Source organism: Schistocerca serialis, chromosome 3 (assembly GCF_023864345.2).
Source record: "Schistocerca serialis cubense isolate TAMUIC-IGC-003099 chromosome 3, iqSchSeri2.2, whole genome shotgun sequence".
Classification (NCBI taxonomy): Eukaryota; Metazoa; Arthropoda; class Insecta; order Orthoptera; family Acrididae; genus Schistocerca; species Schistocerca serialis.
In genome coordinates, this window is record NC_064640.1 from 249,338,962 (window position 1) to 249,362,913 (window position 23,952).

Below are 23,952 nucleotides of genomic sequence, written 5' to 3' on the forward strand. Positions count from 1 at the left end.
TTCTGACCGAATTCGAGAGTAACCGGATAGTGAATTGTCTAGCTGAAGCTGCAAGTCGTCTTCGAGGTACTATAGTCGAACAAACTGATGCTCATGCTTGTCTAATTTGTAACTGTATTGTTCGCCGCCGAGAGACAATGACGAATGTATCAGGAGCCGCGTTTCATCCCACATAAGCATTCCTAAAATGGCAATACCTCCACCATCCACTTGAAATATGTCCTAATGACAAGCGGGAAACATCGGCTAATGTGGTTTTCGAAGTATTAGTAGCCTACCTTCGGTGAATTTCAGCCGTTACCGCGACTCACCGGCCCAGGCTACCTTTCTCCATGCTACAATCAGAGAGAAACAGCGTTCCAGTGCCCAAGCTAATTTCTGTGCCCGGTGACATTCAGTGACCAAAGTCACATGTTTTAGGCTGTGGCCTCTGTATCCCACAGCGAGTAGTTTGCCCTGGATGGTACGTCTGCCGCTGTTGTCCAGAAGAAATGGCGAGTGATATATTGCACTTTGGGCCGTCTATCCTTCGTTACAATCCGCGATAGTCGACAGTGATGTCTCCCATCAAAACATTGTTGCCCACGGCAGTTGGTTCTGGTGGCAGTGCTTTTTCTTGAATCGAATACTCTTGTTACATGAAAACCCACTTACAGCCCGATGCCTCCGAGACCTCAGAGATGCAGTCTTTTCCATCCTGCCCTTGATGCCGACGGCCAAACAAAATTTGATAACATCCCAGTTAAGTTACATGCTGAACGATTCTTTTTCTGTGCTGACAGAAACTCATCAACAGCGTAACTGTCTATATTTCTTTAGTTAAAACTTCTGAGCCGAGAGGCTGTGGTAGGTATATATAATTACTCCCTGACATATCGTCTCGTAGTATTGACTGCATGATTATCTCTGGCTGGCAATTAAAGTACCGGGTGATCAAAAAGTCAGTATAAATTTGAAAACTGAATAAATCACGGAATAATGTAGATAGAGAGGTACAAATTGACACACATGCTTGGAATGACATGGGGTTTTATTAGAACCATAAAAATACAAAAGTTCAAAAAATGTCCGACAGATGGCGCTTCATCTGATCAGAATAGCAATAATTAGCACAATAAAGTATGACAAAGCAAAGATGATGTTCTTTACCGGAAATGCTCAATATGTCCACCATCATTCCTCAACAATAGCTGTAGTCGAGGAATAATGTTGTGAACAGCACTGTAAAGCATGTCCGGCGTTATGGTGAGGCATTGTCATCGGATGTTGTCTTTCAGCATTCCTAGGGATGTCGGTCGATCACGATACACTTGCGACTTCAGGTAACCCCTAAGCCAATAAACGCACGGACTGAGGTCTGAGGACCTGGGAGGCCAAGCATGACGAAAGTGGTGGCTGAGCACACGATCATCACCAAACGACGCGCGCAAGAGATCTTTCACGCGTCTAGCAATACGGGGTGAAGCGCCATCCTGCATAAACATCGTACGATCCAGCAGGTGTTTATCAGCCAGGCTGGGGATGATGCGATTCTGTAACATATCGGCGTACCTCTCACCCGTCACGGTAGCAGTTACAAAACCAGAATCACACATTTCCTCGAAGAAAAAAGGCCAGATAACGGTAGATGTGGTAAATCCAACCCATACCGTGACTTTCTCGTCGTGCAATGGAGTTTCCACGACAGTTCTAGGATTTTCGGTAGCCCAAATACTGCAGTTGTGGGCGTTGACAGATCCTCGGAGCGTGAAATGAGCTTCGTCGGTCCACAACACGTTACTCAGCCAATCCGCATCTTTTGAAACACCCACACCGCAAATGCCCTCCGCTTCACTAAATCGCCAGGTAACAGTTCATGATGCCGATGGATTTTGTACGAATAGCATCGGACGGTACGCCTCAGTGCCAACCAAACAGTAGTGTATGGAATGTCGGTGCGACGTGCGACTGCACGAGCGCTGACTTCTCCGTGCATAGACGAACCCGCTACAGTCTCCATTTCTTCCTGAACTGTTTCAGCAGCAGTACGCCTGGTGCTCGGTCGGCCACTACGGGGTCTATCGTCTAAACAACCCGTGGCTTCGAACTTCGAAATCATTCTCGCCACAGCTGCATTTGTCAACGGACCTTTACCCGTTCGAATCCCCTTCCTACGGCGATAGGATCCTAGCGATGAACTAGCACATTCCCCATTCTGATAATACAGCTTCACTAAAAGCGCCTTTTCAGGTAACGTCACATGCTGCGATTGCTGGCGCATCTGATTCTCTCTCTCATTACAGCTCCTCTTATACACGATTGTCATGCGCAGTCACTGACGTTTTGCTGTCCAGCGCCATCTGTCGTACATTTTGTGAACTTTGTTTTTTTGTTTTGTTTTAATAAAACCCCATGTCATTCCAAGCATGTGTGTCAATTTTTACCTCTCTATCTACATTATTCCGTGGATTATTAAGTTTTCAAATGTATACTGACTTTTTGATCACCCGGTATAAGTAGTAGTTTCACGTTGCGACAACACCCATAGGAAGACAACTGCCTGCCATTCACCACCAAATGGCCTCACAGAACACTTGAATAGAACGTTGCCAAATATGCTCTCAATGTGCGTGGATGTCGACCAGAGATATTGGGATACTATACTACCCGGCCTGACATTCTCATATAAAACAGCGAAACGAGCACTACAGGCTTTACATTGTTCTTTGTGATGCACGGTTGCGAGACGGAAATGACAACAGATACACTGTTCTCGGTTCAACCGGATGATACTCAGGATGACTACACGAAACACCTTATCACTAAGACTGCACCGAAGAAGCAAAGCAGGTGGCTCGCATACAGCCCCTGGAGGCCCAGGGGAAAGACGGAGAGAGCTATATCGTCAAGCACCGGCCAGTGAAATACAGCCCAGGAGACTGCGTATGGATTTTTACGCCTCTGCGGAAAGTGGTACTATTGGAAAAGTTACTGAACCTTCGTCGCTTTTAGGACGTCACATATGTAGTCGAGAATTATCACTCTTCATTAAGAAGACAAATGCGCAGAGACGTCGTCCATGTCCTTCATACGAAGCCCTACTGCCGTCCAGACGCGCAGATCAATGATGGAAGGTTAAATGAAACTGGAAACGCACTCAACGATCGCGAAGCTTCGACGAGAGGGGCTACCTTCGATGGTCGTCATAGTTAATAGAATGTAACAACAGGATCAGAAAGGGTGGATCCGCCACTGCGGCCATACGAAGGACTACTGACAAGATCTAGATCCAGGGTGCTGTAGTCGGCTCCAGTGAGGACTTCTGAAACAGTGGGTCACTGTTTTTCCAGGAGATGGATCAATGCTGCATGCTGTGGTGCATGCTGTTTGGTGTAGTAGTTAGCGCCGCTGGCTGATGTGTTGTGGGTTGTTGGTTCAAACGGAGTCACCAGCAATTATTTGTCATTTGGTATTTATCACTTCTGATAGGTTTTTGAAATACCTTAATGCTCTCAATTCTGTCTTATGTTTCATTGACAACTCTGCTCCTGAGTTGACCTGATTGTGGTTTCGAAGTGACAAATTTTATACAACTTATCACCATCGTAGATGAAATGTGGTATCGACTTTACAGCAACCGAATGACTATCGATTACTTTCAATCTGTTCACAACCATGGAGACGTATGTCTCACGACAGGTTATCAGAAAGCTACTGGGAATTTTTGCTGCATGTTCTTCAGGTGTATCACTGGTCCACTAAAAGGGAAGCCTCCTAATGATTGGCAGAATTCTCATAATTACAGCTTCCATCTGTAGGATGTGCAGTCTTCAAGTTTCATCATCAACTTTCTGCTCCACTCCATGTTGTTGGAACTAATTAGTTTGGCCTGCAAATAGGCAACCCATTCAACAGTTTTCAAAAGCATGCTGTTGCCGTGGGTTCCCGGGCAACTTGTTTCACCCACTTCAGTGCATTTCATACGCATATTGACGCAGTCGGAGACGAAACGTCAGGGAATAGTTTCGTATATCGATCACATCCTCTCAGCCCGGAGATTTTAACTGAACACCGGCCATGAAAGCCTTCAGCACATGATTATAGTTCATATGTTCATGAGTGTACTTCTACATCCATAATGGATTGTCTGTACTTAGATGTCTGATTTCGTGCTGAAATTTCTTTGTGCTTTGTATATTTCAAGAGGTGCGCAAATTTAGTGTGAAGGTACTCTAAAATTAGCAACACAGTGGAGAGAATACGGAATGGTCTTCTGTTTAACAGGCGTCAAGCCCCGCGTGCACGGAGCTGGAGACGGTGGTGATGAACTGGCTGGGCGAGATGCTGGGACTGCCCGACGACTTCCTTCACACGCGCCCAGACAGCAAGGGTGGCGGTGTCATACAGGTCAGTAGCCGAGGCTGCCTGCTCGGTCCAGGTGGCGCAAGAAAGTTTCATCACCTGTATCTGACAGGCAAGAGAGGAAAAATAGCGACGTTAATCTCCTGATCACCAGACTGCGCGAATGCCTCTTCACGAGACATTGTGGAGACGCTTACAGATTTTAAACATGTCTACCGTGTCTCGAGAAGTGTGAAGGGGTTACACCTTGTTGAGGGCAGCGAATACAACAGACAGGGGTATTAAATTCGGCAGTTTCCACAGTGTTCTTCCAGAAGAGTAAGCTGTTTCTGTTTAGGTATCTGCTCTCTTGTTTGCTATCGTAATCAACAACAGAAACATGATTCCGCAGCATGCAACTACTCATCACAGTTATACACAGGAGTCAATTACACCTAAGCACGCCCGGCTAGCCACGCGGTCTAACGCGCTGCTTCCCGAGCAGGAAGGCCTGCCGGTCCCCGGCACGAATCCGCCCGGCGGATTAGTGTCGAGGTCCGGTGTGCCGGCCAGCCTGTGGCAGATTTTTAAGGCGGTTTCCCATCTGCCTCGGCGAATGCGGCCTGGTTCCCCTTATTCCGCCTCAGTCACACTACGTAGGCGATTGCTGCGCAAACACTGTCTCCACGTACGCGTACACCGTAATTACCCTACCACGCAAACATTTGGGGTTACACTCGTCTGGTATGAAACGTTCCCGGGGTGTTCACAGGGGGCCGAACCTCGCAATAACCCCGTGTTCGGTGTGGGGCGGCGGTGGTGCGGTGGGGTTGGTAGACTGCTGTGGCCTGTTGTGGGGTTGTGAACCATTGAGGGCTAGGGCGGAACGTAGCCTCTCCGTCGTTTCTAGGTCCCCGGTTCAATACACAATACACAATTACATGTACGAGACATTCTTCACACCTAGTGAAGGGAAGGTCTCCAGTGGGTGAAACTAATGAAAATATTCCCAATTAAACAGCTGAATACTTACAGATTTACCAAATAATGGTGTCATATTGCACTTGTATGTTCTGATATGGAAGCCTGATTGGCGACTTTTAATGTAAAATATTTATTATGCGTTCGGAATATAATGTAATTAGCTGCATTCCACCCATAAAATCACATTACTGAATGTTACTTATTCAGAATTTCACCGATCCTTTTTCCAACAGAATTTCCAGAAGCTTAACAATTTAGCCAACTGCATGTTGGATACACAGCATTAATAATGTTGGAAAAAGTTTGGATGAAGGAACTTGACAGTGATTTTGTGGAAGGTACGATTCTTAAATTTGCATGGAATGATTTAGATAAATCACAGTACATATACCTTATGGGCCAATCCGCCAGTGCCTTATTAACAAACAAGCATGCTACGCACAGTGATAGCGATCAGGCGTGTTCAACAGCATGACCAGGAATAACCTGGTCGTCGTGAGCAGTGTTGATGCTCGTCCAAATAACTGCAAGCTTTCAAAAGCGCTGAGGTGGTCACGCATTGGCCTTTGTATTATCAGCCCCTGGTCACTCTTCACATCGGAGGCTCGAGATAATATAAGTAAATATCTTTAATGGATCACAAATTATCTCAGGTGAAAATGTCAAGCATCTATGACTCTACATGTTAACTAACACTTTTGTTCCATTGAATGATTTAATTTATTGAGTTTTCTTGTAACAATGGCTGTTTATTTTCTGAAATTTTAGAGGCATATCTGTTCTCGGCGAGACTATTTTCTACATCGTAGGAGATTAGTATTTGGTTTGCTTTTGTCTCTGTCGTAAAGAATATAGTGCTGCGAGTATTATTTATTTGTGTACACAAGTTGTTTGTTTGCTTGTCAATTTATGAAACCATCATATCCATACAGACTTTGTATTCTTGTCTCTATGTACATTCTGTTCATTTAATTATTATTATTATTATTTCCAAGTACGTCTGCTATGAGTCTCCCCGATGTCGAAGTCACAAAATTCCGTTACCGCCGATTCGCAGGAATTCGACTAAATCTCTGGTGGCTGAACGAATTTTCATCTGCAGAATTTGATCAGGAAGTGCAAATGAGTTAGGGAAATACGATTACTGTAGAGTGAATTTTTCGTCGGTCACCTTTGCAATATTTGAAAACTTCATACAACACATGACTGAGGTATAGCAAACGAAACTGATGATAGATAGCCATCCCCATCCCAAAACTTACGAAGGTCCGGTCTTAAGGGATTGTTAGACATGGATCCGCATCAAGTTGGACAGGGGGTCCTTCAAGCACTGAACCGAACAAAAAACAGGTTACATAGTCTGTGCACCTGCAGGCATGTGTGAATACACAATGTGATCCCGGAACAGAGGTTGAGATTTACCAGTGCTGCATACACAATCATCAGGCCCGTGCCAAGTACAGCGCGGAAGGGGTAGTGCAGCCGTAACGTAAGCGAGTGCACTGCTCGCGCCAACTGATGGTTAACATGTGAGATATTATAACAGCTATCACCAGGTTTAAGAACTCTCACACTAGAAGTTTGCATTTTGATTTTATTTACGGTGCTTCCGCTCTTTTAGTTTTGGGATACGTGCTTTTCGTGTAGGTCCTGCTCCGCGAGAGGCTTTCCGGCAAGCCGAGGAACTAAGACGGTCTCCTGTTTTATGCCATGTACCGGGAATTCCCTATTTTAACCTAATGTAACCTTTGTGTTTAGACTTCTATGGACTCATATTTCATGTAGATACATGGAGTTTGTTCTTAAGAATTTTAGTTTAAGTTCTGTTTCATTTTTTTATGTTAAAAATTTGGATAGGTGTCATTACTTATTTGTAACTTTGCAGACTCGCATGAAGATGGGATACGGGTCACAAAACTGGGTTGTGCATTCCTTTTAGGAAATAAAAAAATTCACAACTGTAGCGGGCCTTATCGCTGATGATCATTATCAACAGTAGTGGAAGTCCCGTCAGGAGAATCAAATGAAAAAAAATTATTGTCTTGAGGAATAAGGAGGTACGTTGATCTGCTAGTGGAATAAAAGATGAGGATGAAATTTTGTCAGATCTACAAGAATAAATGTTAGAATTAAACGAGTCAGAATTAAATGACAATAGTTAGTCAACGCAGAATGTTTCAGAAGTGTCAAACGTATTAGAATTACATGACAATTCTTCGTCATCACAAATTTTTTTAAATGTACAAAACAGGTCAGAGGTCACGTAAGTCATTCATCATGTGAATATAGGTCAGGAACATCCTGAAAACCACGGATCTCGCCTGAGTGAACCAAATGCAACTCAACACACTGAATCGGCAGATACTGCACTTATCAACAATTATGACGACTTATCCAATGAAAGTACGGTAGTAAACGTTACTGATACTAAAGATGATGTAATGAGGTTTCTTAGGGAGTTGAGTCAGAAAGTGAACAGGCAGGGTCAAAAGATGGACAATCAAGCAAAAGCAGATCAACACGCTAATCAAAAAATCGTAAATTCTGCTAAACAAGCAATAAAATATTCGAACACAAAAATAAACAAGTAATTAAAGAAGAAATTAAATTAATGAAAGATGGTATTCCCTTAGAAACTTCAAAAGGATTTAAGAGGCTCGAAGAAAGTCAAAAATTAAGTAATTTATAATGTCGCAGCAAAAATTGGTAAAACTAGAGTATTATTTGAAGGAGGTCAGCATACACTGGCTTATTTAGAACCTAATATGATATCAGTAGGAAATCAAAACCATTTAGAAAACTTAATTTGTCTTGAAGATAATTCGAGGGTTGTCCAGAAAGTAAGTTAGGATCGGTCGCTAAATGGAAACCACAGTGGAAATTAAAAACATTTTATTTGCAAGAGTTAGCTACACTTTCCAGCTACTTCTCTACATAGTCGCCACTCCGACTTAGACGTTTGTCGGAGAGTTATACTAAATTTCCAACACCATCGTCATAGAAGGCAGCTGCCTGTGCTCTCCGATAATTCTCTACGTTGGTCTATAACGCGTAGTCTGCACACAAGTGTTGTCTTCGTGTCCAGCGTTTCATGTGAAGAGAGATGATAATAAGGACGAGCCAATTAGGGCTGTGTTGTGTGTGATCGAACACTTCCCATCGAAAAGGCTGCAGGAGCGTTTTCACTGACCCTGCAGAGTGCGGCTGAGAATTGCCATGAAGAAGGAAGTGTGTGACAGTTGTGTTAGATGGGCTGCATTCATTAAGGCGAAGCCTCTCAGTGGACCCTCCTACTTGGCGGGAGACATCGTTGTTCTAGGCACCTTTACACGCTCACAGTGCACTCACAACTAAAAAGAGCGTCTTGATGCGATCGACAGTCATACTAGCGACAGTACCCAACACATCTATGCAAAGCTTCATCGGGTTTTCACTGTGGCGTCCATTTCGCTACCGATCGGAACTTACTTTTTGGACAACCCTCGTAGTAATGAAGCAATAGTGGAAGCATTTAAGCTCCAAGCGATGGTTTTCGAACTTAGTGATATTAATTTAGTTGGAGTGGCTGAGGTCCAGTCAACTAAAAATCAAATGGAAAATGAGGTTCACAAAGCTCCATCTGAACTGAAAGTTCGCAGAGAGCTGCTTAAAATCAAATGTAATGCGACTGCAAGCGAACTTTCATTCGTTCTGAGAGAGTTTCGAAGTAAAACAGACTATAGATCGGTTGAAGATGTAGACTTAATAGCTATTTTCGCCAATTACGTTAGGCACCTGTGCAGGGTGTACTGTCATGTGCATTTGGAATAACATACAGATATCGTAAATTTTCGCAACCCCAGCGAAATTTTTCGCACGTCACACCTCGTGGGAAAATAAATCGATGCAAAAGACGGATACCATATCCATTTCGGATAGGATGCAATCATGTGCGGTAATGTCTAAAGGATTACACAAAGTAAAATTTCTGAATTTAACGAGCACAGTAAAACTAAAAACAAAAGTGGTTAAGGCACATGAAAACAAACTCCATCATGAATGTGAAGAGAACATAGACATCGTGAATACAGGTAACAGGGATGAATAAACAGAGTATGCTGAACAGACAGAGAACACGAGTAATATGTTGTAGTAAACGAGACAAATTCCAATGGAATGATGAGTAACTGAATATTCGGTAAATTATATAATGATTATTATGAGGGAAGGGAGAATGACAGGTCAGGCTAAAATGAAAGGACAACCGAGAAACAAACGAGGAGCTAAATTATATCGATCTGATATCTGATGACGATATGTGGATGCAGTTTATGAGGAACTGTGCATATTAGAAAAATGTGATGAGTACCACCTTTATATGTTAATGTCGGATAAGTCGGCACGAAAAACCTTCGAGTACTTACAGGTCTTTCGTGGGTGTGCAATCGGTGATTACAGATCCCCAGGCTACAACAGTGCTGTTTCCTTCTTTTATATTTCTGCGCTGTTACCCACTCTCTTGCTAACCATAAATAAGATAAGAATACTCTTTAGCCCAAGAACACTAAAGGGGGGAAAACTTCATTGCTTCTAAATCATGGTAAATTGTACTGTTCCAAATTTGTTCAAAGGAGTTCATAATTTATAGGTTATGTATCAGCTAATTTCAATTATTAGATGTCCACCACCTTTATATGTTAATGTCAGATAAGTCGGTACGAAAAACCTTCGAGTACTTACAGCTCTTTTGTGGGTGTGTAATCGGTGGTTACAGATTCTCAAGCTACAACAGTGTTGTTTCCTTCTTTTATATTTCTGCGCTGTTATCCACTCTCTTGCTAACCATAAATATGCTAAGAATACTCTTTATCCCAAGAACACTAATGGGGGGACAACTTCATTGCTTCTAAACCATGGTAAATTGTACTGTTCCAAATTTGTTCAAAGGAGGTCATAATTTATAGGTTATGTATTAGTTAATTTTAATTATTAGATCTCCACTGGTATGTTACATGCCAAATTAAGTAAAAAATGTCCTATTTTATACCCAACTGCAATACTAAATTTTAGGATGGTTTAGTAATCAAGGGTCAACTATTGACCTATGAGGAGTGAGGATGAATGGTACGCAAAACTCGTTTTTGGAGACAAAGCCACTGTCGACCACCGTGAAATGAGAAACTTTCATTAACTGTATCTACCAACAAGGAGGTAAAATTTTTATAAGTTGAGGAAATAAAAAATGTAAACATATCATGAAACGAGGTAAAACATACAGTAATAAGTGCAGAGATGTGTAATGCTAAAGTCACGTGTTTGGACAGGAGTTGTCACAAGAACATACAAAATATCTTACATACTGTCGATAACACAGCAACTACGAAGTCAGTATTAAGATGTGCAGACACAATATACTCTAAAATTTGCTTGAGCATACAGAGAACTAAACACGATAGTCATAATGATTATAAGTTATAAAGTAATGGGTAAGTTGATAAAATTACGAGATACAAAACCTTTTTTTGCGTTAATAAATCAAGAAAGATAGGTTCTCACAAGAAAACAGCGGGAGCAGACAGTTCATGTCATTAAGTACGATATGAGCGAGGCAAGATGAAATACTGTAGGTAACCAATCATGTGCCCCAGATTATTAAGGTAGAGGAGAGTAAATATTGTAGGGAACCACTACTGGGCCACTTCACATTAAAACGAATTCGTTGGGTCAGTAACCAGGTAAGGTGCTGCCTTCAGTAATAAGTGTTTAGCAGTCGAAGAATTTTTGTCTTATAAAATGAGCGAAAAGTGAGCTGGTAGTATTGAGGTAGGAACGTAATATCATACTTGTTAAGTCAGGTACACTGGAAGATATCAGGAGAAATCCTAATCATCACGAGGCAGAGCAACAACAAGAAGAATAAATACATGAAAATGCAATAGCATGAAACAAAAGTAAGTAACGGATAAGCCTAGCCAACATTGTATTACAACTGTCACCATTGTGGTAATAAGCGAGGCGGACACAGTCAGCAAGTACCGACTTATGTATAAAAAAAAACATATGAAAAGACTATGTGAACGCCATAATAACGACATGTCAGACGCTGAATACCAGATTATCACTGTTGACAGTGCAAAAAACGAATTCTTTCAGACCTATGGCAGAACGCTTGCATATATCACAGTTTCTCATAAACTGCATCCACATATCGTCATCAGATATCAGATCGATACAATTTGCCTTATCGTTTGCTTCTCGGTTGTCCTTTCGTTATAGCATGACCTGTCATTCTCCATTCCCTCATAATAACCATTGTATAATTTACAAATATTCAGTGCGTCATCATTCCATTTATTCATATCCTAATAAGATAAATAATAATGTGCGGTATGCATGGTGTGGCAGTGCAGTGAAAGAAAGATTAATATTGTACGTAAACATGTAAATGTAAATTGATAAGGAGAAAAACAATTGCAGGTTGGACAGCCCGAAGGGAGCGAGGCGAACTAATGGCCTTTAGAGGGCGAACGGCCCAATGACCTTCCGTTAAGTGGATCACAGCGGGGGTCGCAAGCCCTGCCTACACCGGCCAGACGTACAGAAAATATATGGGTCACAAGAGCACTTAGCCTACAGGTCGGAGAAACACGAAGGTTAATGACATGAAGGTTAATGGCACCCAAAGCAATGTCGTACGAGGAGACTATTAATAATAGTAATGGTGTCTCGATTTGAAAAATTAATGATTATGCATTTCTCTCATAGAATTAGAGTGCAATTACGTGTTACTAATTAATAAAAAAATGTCTTTTTCATGTACTTATCTAATGGATATACGATGAGAGGGAAAGCAGAAGACAGAGGAAAGCTGCCTTACCACTACGAAACTACGATCGAGGGAAATGTCTAAAGCAAGATTCCTCGAAGGCAAATAAACAACAACAGCCTTCCGTCAATACTGTTCAGTGATGTGTAGAGATGGCAAAGTGTTGAAAGATATGTTAAAGTATGATTAATGAGTGGTTACAAAAGGCAATACGCCTAGTACTGATAAACGTGAACAGAGAAAGCAACGCACTGAATTATAAATATGCAATTCTGTGCAATGAATTTCACAATTAAAATTCGAATGTTAGTCACTAAACAGACAGCACACGGTTAGAGGAGAAATGGTGCAAGAAATTTACCAGAAATTCAAGTAACAAAATTAAGTATGATCTAAGTAGTACATACGCACTATTATTAACAAATTAGCATCACTGTGTAGGTCACTACAGATAAACGCTGGAGAAAACAAATAAGCAAGGGAGTTTCAGCCTACAGTCTCGTTTTTTTTTTCAAATTTTTCACTGTCCCGGAGACTTACCAATTTTGAACAAACAATTAAGGTGGAGAATGTGTAACATTTATATTAGATAACATATATCTGGAACTTTTTAAGATTTTCCTATACCACGTATTACGTGGAGGTTCCAGCGCGGCACCTGGGTGACTTAGTCTGGCGTCACGACGTCACCCGCGTCAGAAACTTCCGACTGGCTTAGCTGGGCCACAATATATATAGTAAAACGAAATTTCCATGCCTGGGATTGGCTGAAACGAGTGACGTGGAAGTTCCGTTGTTTGAGCAGACCTGAGTTCGTGCTGTTAGCGGCAGTCCTGAGGGTCGTACTGGTACGGACAGTCCGGCAGCGAGGGCCACCGCGAACGGGCGGGTCGACGGCGACTCTCATCAATTGTTAAAAATACCATTCAAATGTTCGTAACTGCATAGACACGGACTGATCAGTCGTGCGTTCACGTAAAGTGTGTTGGAAGTTATTGCTACTGGAAGTACTTTAAGTGCAATCTGCCTACAATTCCAGAATGGAGTGCGACCTATTAAGTGTACAGTGAATGTGATGTGAAGAACAACAGGCATAATTAAATGGCATCCCTTAAAAAAAGGACAAACTACGTGGTCTTTACTGCACTACGTCTGCACGAGACGACGACCAGGGTTTATACTACAGGAAGGGACACCTCTGAAGATGTCAAGTGAGCGGAAATAAGAAAAACCGCCAAGCTGATGGATCTGCACATCTCCACCGACAACCTCTCGTGTACAATCTACTCTGTTACAACTGAAGCCTGGGGCACGTCTTGCCAACGCAAGGAGACTGTAGATGGTTCCGTACCTCAGTCGGTGAAAACCATATGCTTATAGGATCACTTCGTTGTCCGTTTGTCTATCCTTCTGTTAAGACCCCTTTTGCTCAGGAAAGGGTAGAGGTATCAAGACGAAATTTATGTCAAATACTATTTAAGCTTGTAAGTGAATGCATTCAAAAGATTCGACCATTTATGACACAGATTTTGATACTCGCAAACTCACTCATCAAAACGCATAGATTGACTATCTAAATACATTATTAAGTTTGTACGGAACCCTCAAAATGAGAGTCCTTCTCGCACTTGTGCAGCTTTTCGCATGCCTTTTGGTTTTGACGAAGTCATATCCAGAAACCCCAGAAGCACTTATGGGTAACTCAGTCCAGTATCTGTTCTTATCAGCTTAATACACTACTGGCCATTAAAATTGCTACACCAAGAAGAAATGCACATGATAAACGGGTATTCATTGGACAAATATATTATACTAGAACTGACATGTGATTACATTTTCACGCAATTTGGGTGCATAGATCCTGAGAAATCACTACCCGGAACAACCACCTCTGGCAGTAATAACGGCCTTGATACGCCTGGGCATTGAGTCAAACAGAGCTTGGATGGCGTGTACAGGTACAGCTGCCCATGCAGCTTCAACACGATACCACATTTCATCAAGAGTAGTGACTGGCGTATTGTGACGAGCCAGTTGCTCGGCCACCATTGACCAGACGTTTTCAATTGGTGAAAGATCTGGAGAAAGTGCTGCCGAGGGGAGCAGTCGAACATTTTCTGTATCCAGAAAGGTCCGTACAGGACCTGCAACATGCGGTCGCGCATTATCCTGCTGAAATGTAGGGTTTCGCAGGGATCGAATGAAGGGTAGAGTCACGGGTCGTAACACATCTGAAATGTAACGTCTACTGTTCAAAGTGCAGTCAATGCGAACAAGAGGTCGTCAAACAGGAATGCGACCATCATGACGCTGTAAACAGAACCTAGATTCATCCTAAAAAATGACGTTTTGAAATTCGTGCACCCAGTACACAATGGCAGGCGCTCCTGTCTGTGAAGCAGCGTCAATGGTAACCGCAGCCATGGTCTCCGAACTGATAGTCCGTGCTGCTGCAAACGTCGTCGAACTGTTCGTGCATATGGTTCTTGTCTTGCAAACGTCCCCATCTGTTGACTCAGGGATCGAGACGTGGCTGCACGATCCGTTACAGCCATGCGGATAAGATGCCTGTCATCTCGACTGCTATTGATACGAGGCCGTTGGGATCCAGCACGGCGTTCCGTATTACCCTCCTGAACCCACCGATTCCATATTCTGCTAACAGTCATTGGATGTCGACCAACGAGATCAGCAACGTCGCGATACGATAAGCCGCAATCGCGATATGCTACAATCCGACCATGATCAAAGTCGGAAACGTGATGGTACGCATTTCTCCTCCTTACACGAGGCATGACAACAACGTTTCACCAGGCAACGCCGGTCAACTGCTGTTTGTGTATGAGAAATCGGTTGGAAACTTTCGTCATGTCAGCACGTTGTAGGTGTCACCACCGGCGCCAGCCTTGTGTGAATGCTCTGAAAAGCGTCTGTAGCATGTCATCTTCGTGGTGTAGCAATTTTAATGGCCAGTAGTGTATCTCACACATTCTACGTACTAGGACCAAAATATTAAACTCATTTTGTACTTCCATCTCTCTCGTGAGATGGCCTAAATTGGCAGTACTGTTGCGATAGGCCCTCCTAAAATTAAAAAGTTAACAGAAAGATGTAGGTTAAGTCGCTAACACACGTTTCTCTGTTGGCATTGAACTCGGAGATAACCGTTTCGAATCTTGGAGTCGAAACAAATTTTCATTTTCAGTATTTGGTTGTCAAGGGAAGAGAGGTTGTGGCTTAAAGAGCTTCAATACCAGACTTTATGACAACGTCATGGATTAAATTCCAAACCTCTCTAGAGCAGTTTATGAAGTGAGGGCGTATGATACTGTGCAGGGTGATCTGTCCATGGGTTAGGAGAGTTAATTCGGTGGCCCAGGTGACAGCCGCGCGGGATTAGCCGAGCGGTCTAGGCACTGCAGTCATGGACTGCGCGGCTGGTCCCGGCGGAGGTTCAAATCCTCCCTCGGGCATGGGTGTGTGTATTTGTCCTTAGGATAATTTAGGTTAAGTAGTGTGTAAGCTTAGGGACTGATGACTTTAGCAGTTAAGTCCCATAAGATTTCACACACATCCCAGGTGACAAAAGTATCGGACTTCCTTTTGCCTGGTGAAATGCAGCAACTCGACTCGACATGGGTTTAACAAGTCGTTGGAAGTCCACAGCAGAAATATTGGACCAAGTTGTGAAAATATTTACAGTGCAGGATTTTGTGCACAAACTGACCTCTCAATAATATTCCATAAATGTTCGATAAGATTCACGTCAGGCGATCTGAGTGGCCAAACATTCCATATAATTGTGCATAATGCTGTTCAAACTAATCCTGACTAATGGTGGCCCAGTAACATGGCGCATTGTCATCGATAAAAATTCTATCGTTGTTTGGGAACATCAAGTTCAAAATTGTTCAAATGGCCCTAAGCACTGTGGTAGTTAACATCTGAGGTCATCAGTCACCTAGACTTAGAACTACTTAAACCAAACTAACCTAAGGACATCACACACGTCCATGCCCGAGGCAGGATTCGAACCGTAGCAGCCGCGTGGTTCCGGACTGAAGCGCCTTGAACCGCCCAGTCACAGCGGCCGGCTAACATCAAGTCCATGAATCGCTGCAAATGGTCTCCAAGCGTCAGAACATAACCACTTCCAGTCAATGATCGGCCCAGTTGGACTAGAGGACCCAGTCCATCTCATGTAAACAAAGCCCCCATCATTATGGAGCCACCACCAGTTTGCAGAGTGCCTCGTTGATAACTCGGATCCGTGGCTTCGTGGGGTTTTGGCCACATTCGAATCCTACCATGTGCTATTACCAACTCAAATCTGGACTCACATGACCGGGCCAAGGTTTTCCAGTCGTCCAAGGTCCAACTGATATGGCCACGACCCCAGGAGAGGCGCTGCTGCTAGCAAGGCACTCGCGTCGGTCGTCCGCTGCCATATCCCATTAACGTCAAACTTCACCGCATTATCCTAAAGAACACGTTCGCCGTAAGTTCCAATTTGATTTCTGAAGGTATTTCGCACAGTGTCAGTCGTCCGTTAGTTCTGACAACGCTATGCAAACTCCGCTGCTCTCGGTCGTTAAGTGAAGACCATCGGCCATTGCCTTGTCCATGATGAGAGGTAATGCCTGAAATTTGGTCTTCTCGGCATACTATTGACACTGGATCTCGGAATATTGAACTGCCTAACGATTTCCGAAATGGAACGGCCTATGCGTCCAGCTCCACCTCCTATTCCGCGTTCAAATTCTGTTAATTCTTGTCGTGCTGTTATAATCACCTCGGTAACTTCTTCACATGAATCACGCGAGTAAAAATGACAGTTCCGCAAATGCACTGTCCTTTTCTACCTTGTGTACGCGATACTACCGCCATCTGTATATGTGCATATCGTAAACCCCTGACTTTGTTCACTTCAGTGATGAGCAGGCACTCTGTTTCACCCCCTCTATCATCGTCATCATCGTCGTCGTCATCATCATCATGAACAGCAATAATGACAACAACAACGACAAAGGTAGCAAAAGTAAGACAAAAACGACACAAACTCCATACTCATCACTTGCATGAGCCTCTACGCAGGGGAGGCTGCACCTTCCCCTCAGGACCTTCAGGCAAGGAAATACGAGGTTTGTCCGGAAAATACGTATAAAAGTTGAATAATAACTTTATTTTACAATTATTCAGGTATTATAATATGGTCTCCTTCAAAGTACTCGCCCTGAGACGCGATATACTTCTGCCAACGCCGTTTCCACTGTTGATAACATTTCTGAAAGTCTTCAGTTGCGATGTTGTTCAGTTGCCGTGTCATTTCCGCCTTGATGGCTTCCACATCTCCCAAGTGCCGCCCCCGAAGCACCATTTTGCATTTCGGGAACATGAAGAAGTCACGCGGGGCTAAATCCGGTGAATAAGGCGGGTGGTCTGTCAAGGTGATTGAGCTTCGGGCCAAAAACTCGCGCACAACGAGCGACGTGTGAGCGGGCGCATTGTCGTGATGAAGGACCCACCTGCCCCCTTTTGCCAACTCCGGTCGAACTCGGACCACACGAGATCTGAGACGTGTCATAACCTCAACGTAAAAATTTCCGTTCACTCTCTGGCCGGGAGGGACAAATTCCTTGTGAACAATGCCCCTAGAATCAAAGAAAACAATCAACATTGTCTTCACATTGGACCTTGATTTTCGCGACTTTTTTGTTCTCGGTTCTCCTGCTAGTTTCCATTCCTTGCCTTGAGATTTGGGCTCCACATCGAATTCTTAAAACCAGGACTCGTCTCCAGTGATGACTCGGTTGAGAAAGTCCCCTCGTTCCTCTGCTTCCAACCAATCCTCACAGCACTCAACCCTCTTTGCTTTCTGTTCTGGCGTCAAGAGCTTCGGTACGATTTTCGCACACAATTTATTCATTTCAAGTTTTTGTGTCAGGATTTCGTGAACGATTGTTTTGGGGATTGACAGCTCGTCAGCAATCATTCTGACTGTCAATCCACGGTCTTTAAGAACACAAGCCCGAATTCGTTCAACATTTGCATCGGAACTCGATGTCGACGGGCGTCCTGGGCGAGGGTCATCGTTCACTTCTTCTCGGCCATCCCGGAACCTTTTTAATCACTTGTTCACAGTTGGTTCCTTCAGAGAATTGTCTCCGTAAACCTGTTTCAAACGCTCAAAAATCTCATTGCCATTCTTGCCTAGCTTTGCAAGAAACTTGATGTTGACGCGCTGTTCCTCAATCAGAGAGAGCTCCATGCCGACGGCAGGTGAAAAAGGGTAACTGTCAACAAACTGCCGCACACTCCCACCTTCACGCAGAGTGCTCTGACTCGAACTGAGCGTTGATGGGACTGATTACAGCAGTAGTCCCACCTGGCGGTGACTGCAACTTGTAACATAAAGACATTATTCAGCTTTAGTACGTATTTTCCGGACAAACCTCGTACATACATCTTGACTGTTAACGAGTTGATGTACTCGGTGGACGCTAGGCTTGATGCCAGTTAGATATACGAGAGTATATATTATGTGCGCAGACGACGGCGAGTGAGGCGACGCTGGTGAGCCTGCTGGCGGGTCGCACCGAAGCCATCCAAAGGGCGCAGCGCCGCTGCCCAGACCTGGAGGACGCAGAGGTCAACGCCCGCCTCGTCGCCTACTGCTCCGACCAGGTAACCTCCTCGCCCTTTTCTTACAGGCTCGGCTACTCACCATTTTCTTTGATCTAGACTAAGGTAGAGAGCAAGATGATAAGTTCTCAGGCTTGTAGTGAAAGATTCAGTTAAGCTCACCGAACAAAAAATTAGTAACCCCTAGAGAAATCGTTACAAATATCATGTAACACCGTGAAATTCCGCCCCTGGACTTGATAACCGCCTGGATTCCGTCCGAAGTGAGTCCGCAAGGTTGTGCAGGTACATCGTATCTCGGTTAAGCCACTCACCGAGGATTTGATCCCGCAGTTCCACCAGATTGCGGGGATGCTGGTGTCGGCGTTTTGCCTGCTGTTCCAACATGTCCTACAGGTGATTAATAAAATGTTCTGGGCTATTACGCCGTGGTCGAAGGGATTTCACTTTAAAACCCGTCGTTTCGTCCCCATCTCCGGAGGATATTTTCAAGGGGCATCGTAGCTTTCTCGAATGTCCGATTCGCACCCTCGCTCGCTACTCAGTACTCGCTACTCAAGAGCGAGTCAGTGTGTGAATCGGACATTCAACAAAGTTACGACCCTCCCTGAAAATGTTCTCCGCAGATGGGGATAAAACGTAGGGTTTAAAAGTGAAATCCCTTCGACCACTACGTAATAGCCCGGAATATTTTATTAATTATGACAAATGATTATGGCGTCCTCTTGGGTAAAATATTCCGGAGGTAAAAAAGTCCCCCTTTCGGATCTCCGGGCGGGGACTACTCAAGAGGACGTCGTTATCAGGAGAAGAAAATTTAAAAAGGGAAATGGATAGGTTAAAACTAGATATAGTGGGAATTAACATCGAGTATAGATTTAAGTGTCAGGAAGTCGTTTCTGAAAGTATTTGAATGAAGTGTAGCCATGTATGGAAGTGAAACATGGACGATAAATAGTTTGGACAAGAAGAGAATAGAAGCTTTCGAAATGTGGTGCTACAGAAGAATGCTGAAGATTAGATGGGTATATCACATAACTAATGAGGAGGTATTGAATAGGATTGGGGAGAAGAGGAGTTTGTGGCACAACTTGACAATAAGAAGGGACCGGTTGGTAGGACATGTTCTGAGGCATCAAGGGATCACAAATTTAGCAGTGGAGGGCAGCGTGGAGGGTAAAAATTGTAGAGGGCGACCAAGAGATGAATACACTAAACAGATTCAGAAGGATGTAGGTTGCAGTAAGTACTGGGAGATGAAGAAGCTTGCACAGGATAGAGTAGCATGGAGAGCTGCATCAAACCAGTCTCAGGACTGAAGACCACAACAACAACAACAACAACAACAACAACATGACAATTCCGGCCGTGAAAGTTAACATTTTACAACATGTCCTACAGAGTTTCTGTGAGGTTCAAGTCTGGTGATTTTGCAGGCTAGAAATGTGAGGGAGTGTTCAGAAAACCAGTCACATATTCTTCCTCCCCGATGAACTTTGCTGTTATCGTCTTTAAATGTCTGTGTTCGCAATGGTCTCTTGCGAGGTGAACGATTCCAATGGTCATTGCATGCAGTTTTCGTTGGAATGCTCTCTTGCTAACAGGTTGTAATGGACCTTCATTCATTGCCTGCAGCAGTTCCTATCCAGTTTGGATCGATTTTGATGCACAAGGGGTGAAACGCGTCTTTGGTCACTCTCAGTCAGGATATTTTTCTCACCACAACTCTGATATTGTGTTTCATCGCCACGTGTGTTACACCACCGCTTGTAGGTACGTGGAAAAGTCCACCATGAAACATCAACAAATCCAGCAACTTCACACACCGTATGGGCATGATCACGACCAACTACGATTGCCGCTTTTTGTCTCTCTGTCACGTCCTTACATTTAGCCACGTTTACGTACAATGCCCACTTGAAACATAAACGTCTCACAGATAGCCATTGCTTTATGCTCACCTAGAGGCACTGCGCACGCGCTGGAGCACGTTACTCAGTCGCTTGGCCATCTGCACAGTCTTAATAATTCATCTGTGTGTGAGCAGTGGGGTGACCATTTTTTTTCCGGTGAATTCGTAGTTCCCTTTAATGTTAACCTTTATTGCCCAACATTTTCCGGTAAGTAGTTTCCATACCACATGTGCTACTCTGGAAAGCCTGCGTAATATCCATCTACGTCTGCCATAACCCTTCCACTGAACTCGCAAAGTTTCCCGGCTTCACCCTTTTTCGTCTTTTTTAGATGTAGAAATACGGGGAAGTCAGAGAATGTCAAGTCTGACGTATAGGTTGGATCTGGCAACAGTTCATACTTCATATTCCTACGTTTCCTCATTGACAATGGACTTCTGTGGCAGGGTAAACTGCGCAATATACAGTGAGTTCACTTCTTTTAAATCTAGACATCCTCTCATATGCCTTTTGATCCAGCTTGTCCAGAAGACTTGTATAGAGGGCTCTGAGCAATGTATGACTGCTGAGGTCATCAGTCCCCTAGAACGTAGAACTACTTAAACCTAACATAACCGTTTCCGAGTTATTTAGCATTAAAGTTAGCCAATCAGATCGTCGCACGCGAAAATTCAAGTTTCAGCTAACGAGTCAAAGCATTCCTTGGGCAACACCGCCCCTGGCAGGCCGCTTGAGTGTGAGCGCGCGACACCCAGATTGGCTAAATTCTATGCTAAATAACTCGGAAACGGAGCAACGTATCGAATTTTTTTCTTAACATTTATATCTCAGTACAATCTGCCCTACAACATCACGACAAGCATTTCAGACATTTTCTGACCACCCTGTATATATATACAGGGTGTTACAAAAAGGTACGGCCAAACTTTCAGGAAACATTCCTCACACACAAATAAAGAAAAATGTTATGTGGACATGTGTCCGGAAATGCTTAATTTCCATGTTAGAGCTCATTTTAGTTTCGTCAGTATGTTCTTCCACCCACGCTCAATGGAGCACGTTATCATGATTCCATACGGGATACTCTACCCGTGCTGCTAGAACATGTGCCTTTACAAGTACGACACAACATGTGGTTCATGCACGATGGAGCTCCTGCAAATTTCGGTAGAAGTGTTCGTACGCCTCTCAACAATAGATTCGGTGACCGATGGATTGGTAGAGGCGGACCGATTCCATGGCCTCCACGCTCTACTGACCTCAACTCTCTTGACTTTCATTTATGGGGGCATTTGAAAGCTCTTGTCTACGCAACCCCGGTACCAAATGTAGAGACTCTTCGTGCTCGTATTGTGGACGGCTGTGATACAATACGCCATTCTCCAGGGCTGCATCAGCGCATCAGGGATTCCATGCGACGGAGGGTGGATGCATGTATCCTCGCTAACGGAGGACATTTTGAACATTTCCTGTAACAAAGTGTTTGAAGCCACGCTGGTACGTTCTGTTGCTGTGTGTTTCCATTCCATGATTAATGTGATTTGAAGAGAAGTAATAAAATGAGCTCTACCATGGAAAGTAAGCGTTTCCGGACACATGTCCACATAACATATTTTCTTTCTTTGTGTGTGAGGAATGTTTCCTGAAAGTTTGGCCGTACCTTTTGGTAACACCATATATATATATATATATATATATATATATATATATATATATATATATATATATATATATGACTTTTTCTTTCTACATAGTTATCCTCTTGTCTGTTACTGAAAAATAAACAGCATTTATAGCAAAACTGAAACTGTCGTTGTTTAGTTCAGGTTTGATTCAAATGTTGTTGATTTACAATGTGAAACAGAGGTATGTTGAAGTAATAACATAAAAATTCAGATCTAGAAAACACATATCCTTCAAAAAAGGTAAAATAAAAAAAAAATTCAAAACAAAAGCATATCAAACAGTATGTTGTAGAGCTTACATAAATATGTTTCTGTTATTGCACTTATCATTTATAACAGGAATTTCTCGCCTTTGATCATGATGAAGAACATTCTGTTGAGTACTAAATAACAACAATAATTATGTAGATTTTGCTGTGTTTGTACATGTAAGCTGCACTTGCATCAAAAGTAGTTGTTTTGATTACATAAACGCGCAGAAGTTATGTCTGTAGCTAATTTTTTCTACTTAAAAAATGCAATTAAATTTTGTAAATATATAAAGTACACAACGGACAAGCACTGAATGATGCATCGTTCTAATTACGCGCAAAATAAAGACACAAACAAAACGCAAAGAGACGTTTTCGGCTGCCGGTTCCTCTGTCACAAATTCATTTATGTTTCTTTTCCCATCAATGGTACCAACACTACCGGTAATCCTACCATTTACTGTGTTATTTATGTACTGTACCGCCAGCTCCAGTGGCCGAGCGGTTCTAGGCGCTTCAGTTTAGAACCGCGCGACCGCTACGGTCGCAGGTTCGAATCCTGCCTCGGGCATGGATGTGTGTGATGTCCTTAGGTTAGTTAGGTTTAAATAGATCTAAGTTCAAGGGGACTGATGACCTCAGATGTTAAGTTCCATAGTGGTCAGAGCCAGGTACTGTACCAAAACTACCGAACTGTAGTTTTGGTAGAGCGCAACTCTAGTTCTTCGGAAAAAATGAACAGGGCCTTTTTAGAGGAAACTGAATGTAGTTACATTTTGTACTGAGATACGTTTTCGCTAAAGCGCGTAGCTTTCAAATTATTCAAGAAAAATGTACAAAAATGACCTTCAAATGCATTTTTCTTGAAAAACTAGAAAACCGTGGCTTCCAGCGAAAACGTATCCCAGTACAAAATTTAACTACAATACAACACATACAAAAATAACCTGTTCATTTTTCCTGTCGTACTAATAGTTTGCGTGTAGCGAGCGAAAGAATATGAAAATCTTGCGTTTGGTTTTTGAATGCATTGTGGGCTGCATAAAGCTCATACGTAGGGACAACTGAATCAGCCTGTATATAAATGACTTAGCAGATAACGCAGGAAGATCCGTGATGGTTTGTATACAGAGAAGAAGCAACTCTAGAAAATTGTAGAGATGTGCAGGAAGACCCTCGGAGGATCGACACTTGCTTCAGCGAATGGAAATTAGCACTCATCGTAAACAAATGTAACGTGCTGTGAATACCTAGACGGAAATACCTTTTACTGGATGATTAAACAATTGCAGAACAATCACTGGAAGCAGATACTCCATAAAATATCTAGGAGTATGGGCACAGAGCAATGT

The 23,952-nt window shown here is 43.2% G+C and overlaps 1 protein-coding gene across 1 annotated transcript in view; it reads left to right on the forward strand.

Moving 5' to 3' along the window:
* LOC126471578 (histidine decarboxylase) overlaps positions 1 to 23,952 on the forward strand; it is a 401,219-nt gene that overhangs the window by 217,718 nt on the left and 159,549 nt on the right. Inside the window, exons 5-6 of the mRNA XM_050099808.1 lie at positions 4,264 to 4,386; positions 18,659 to 18,793. Of these exons, the coding sequence (XP_049955765.1) occupies positions 4,264 to 4,386; positions 18,659 to 18,793 (258 nt within the window). The remainder of the gene's footprint in view (positions 1 to 4,263; positions 4,387 to 18,658; positions 18,794 to 23,952) is intronic.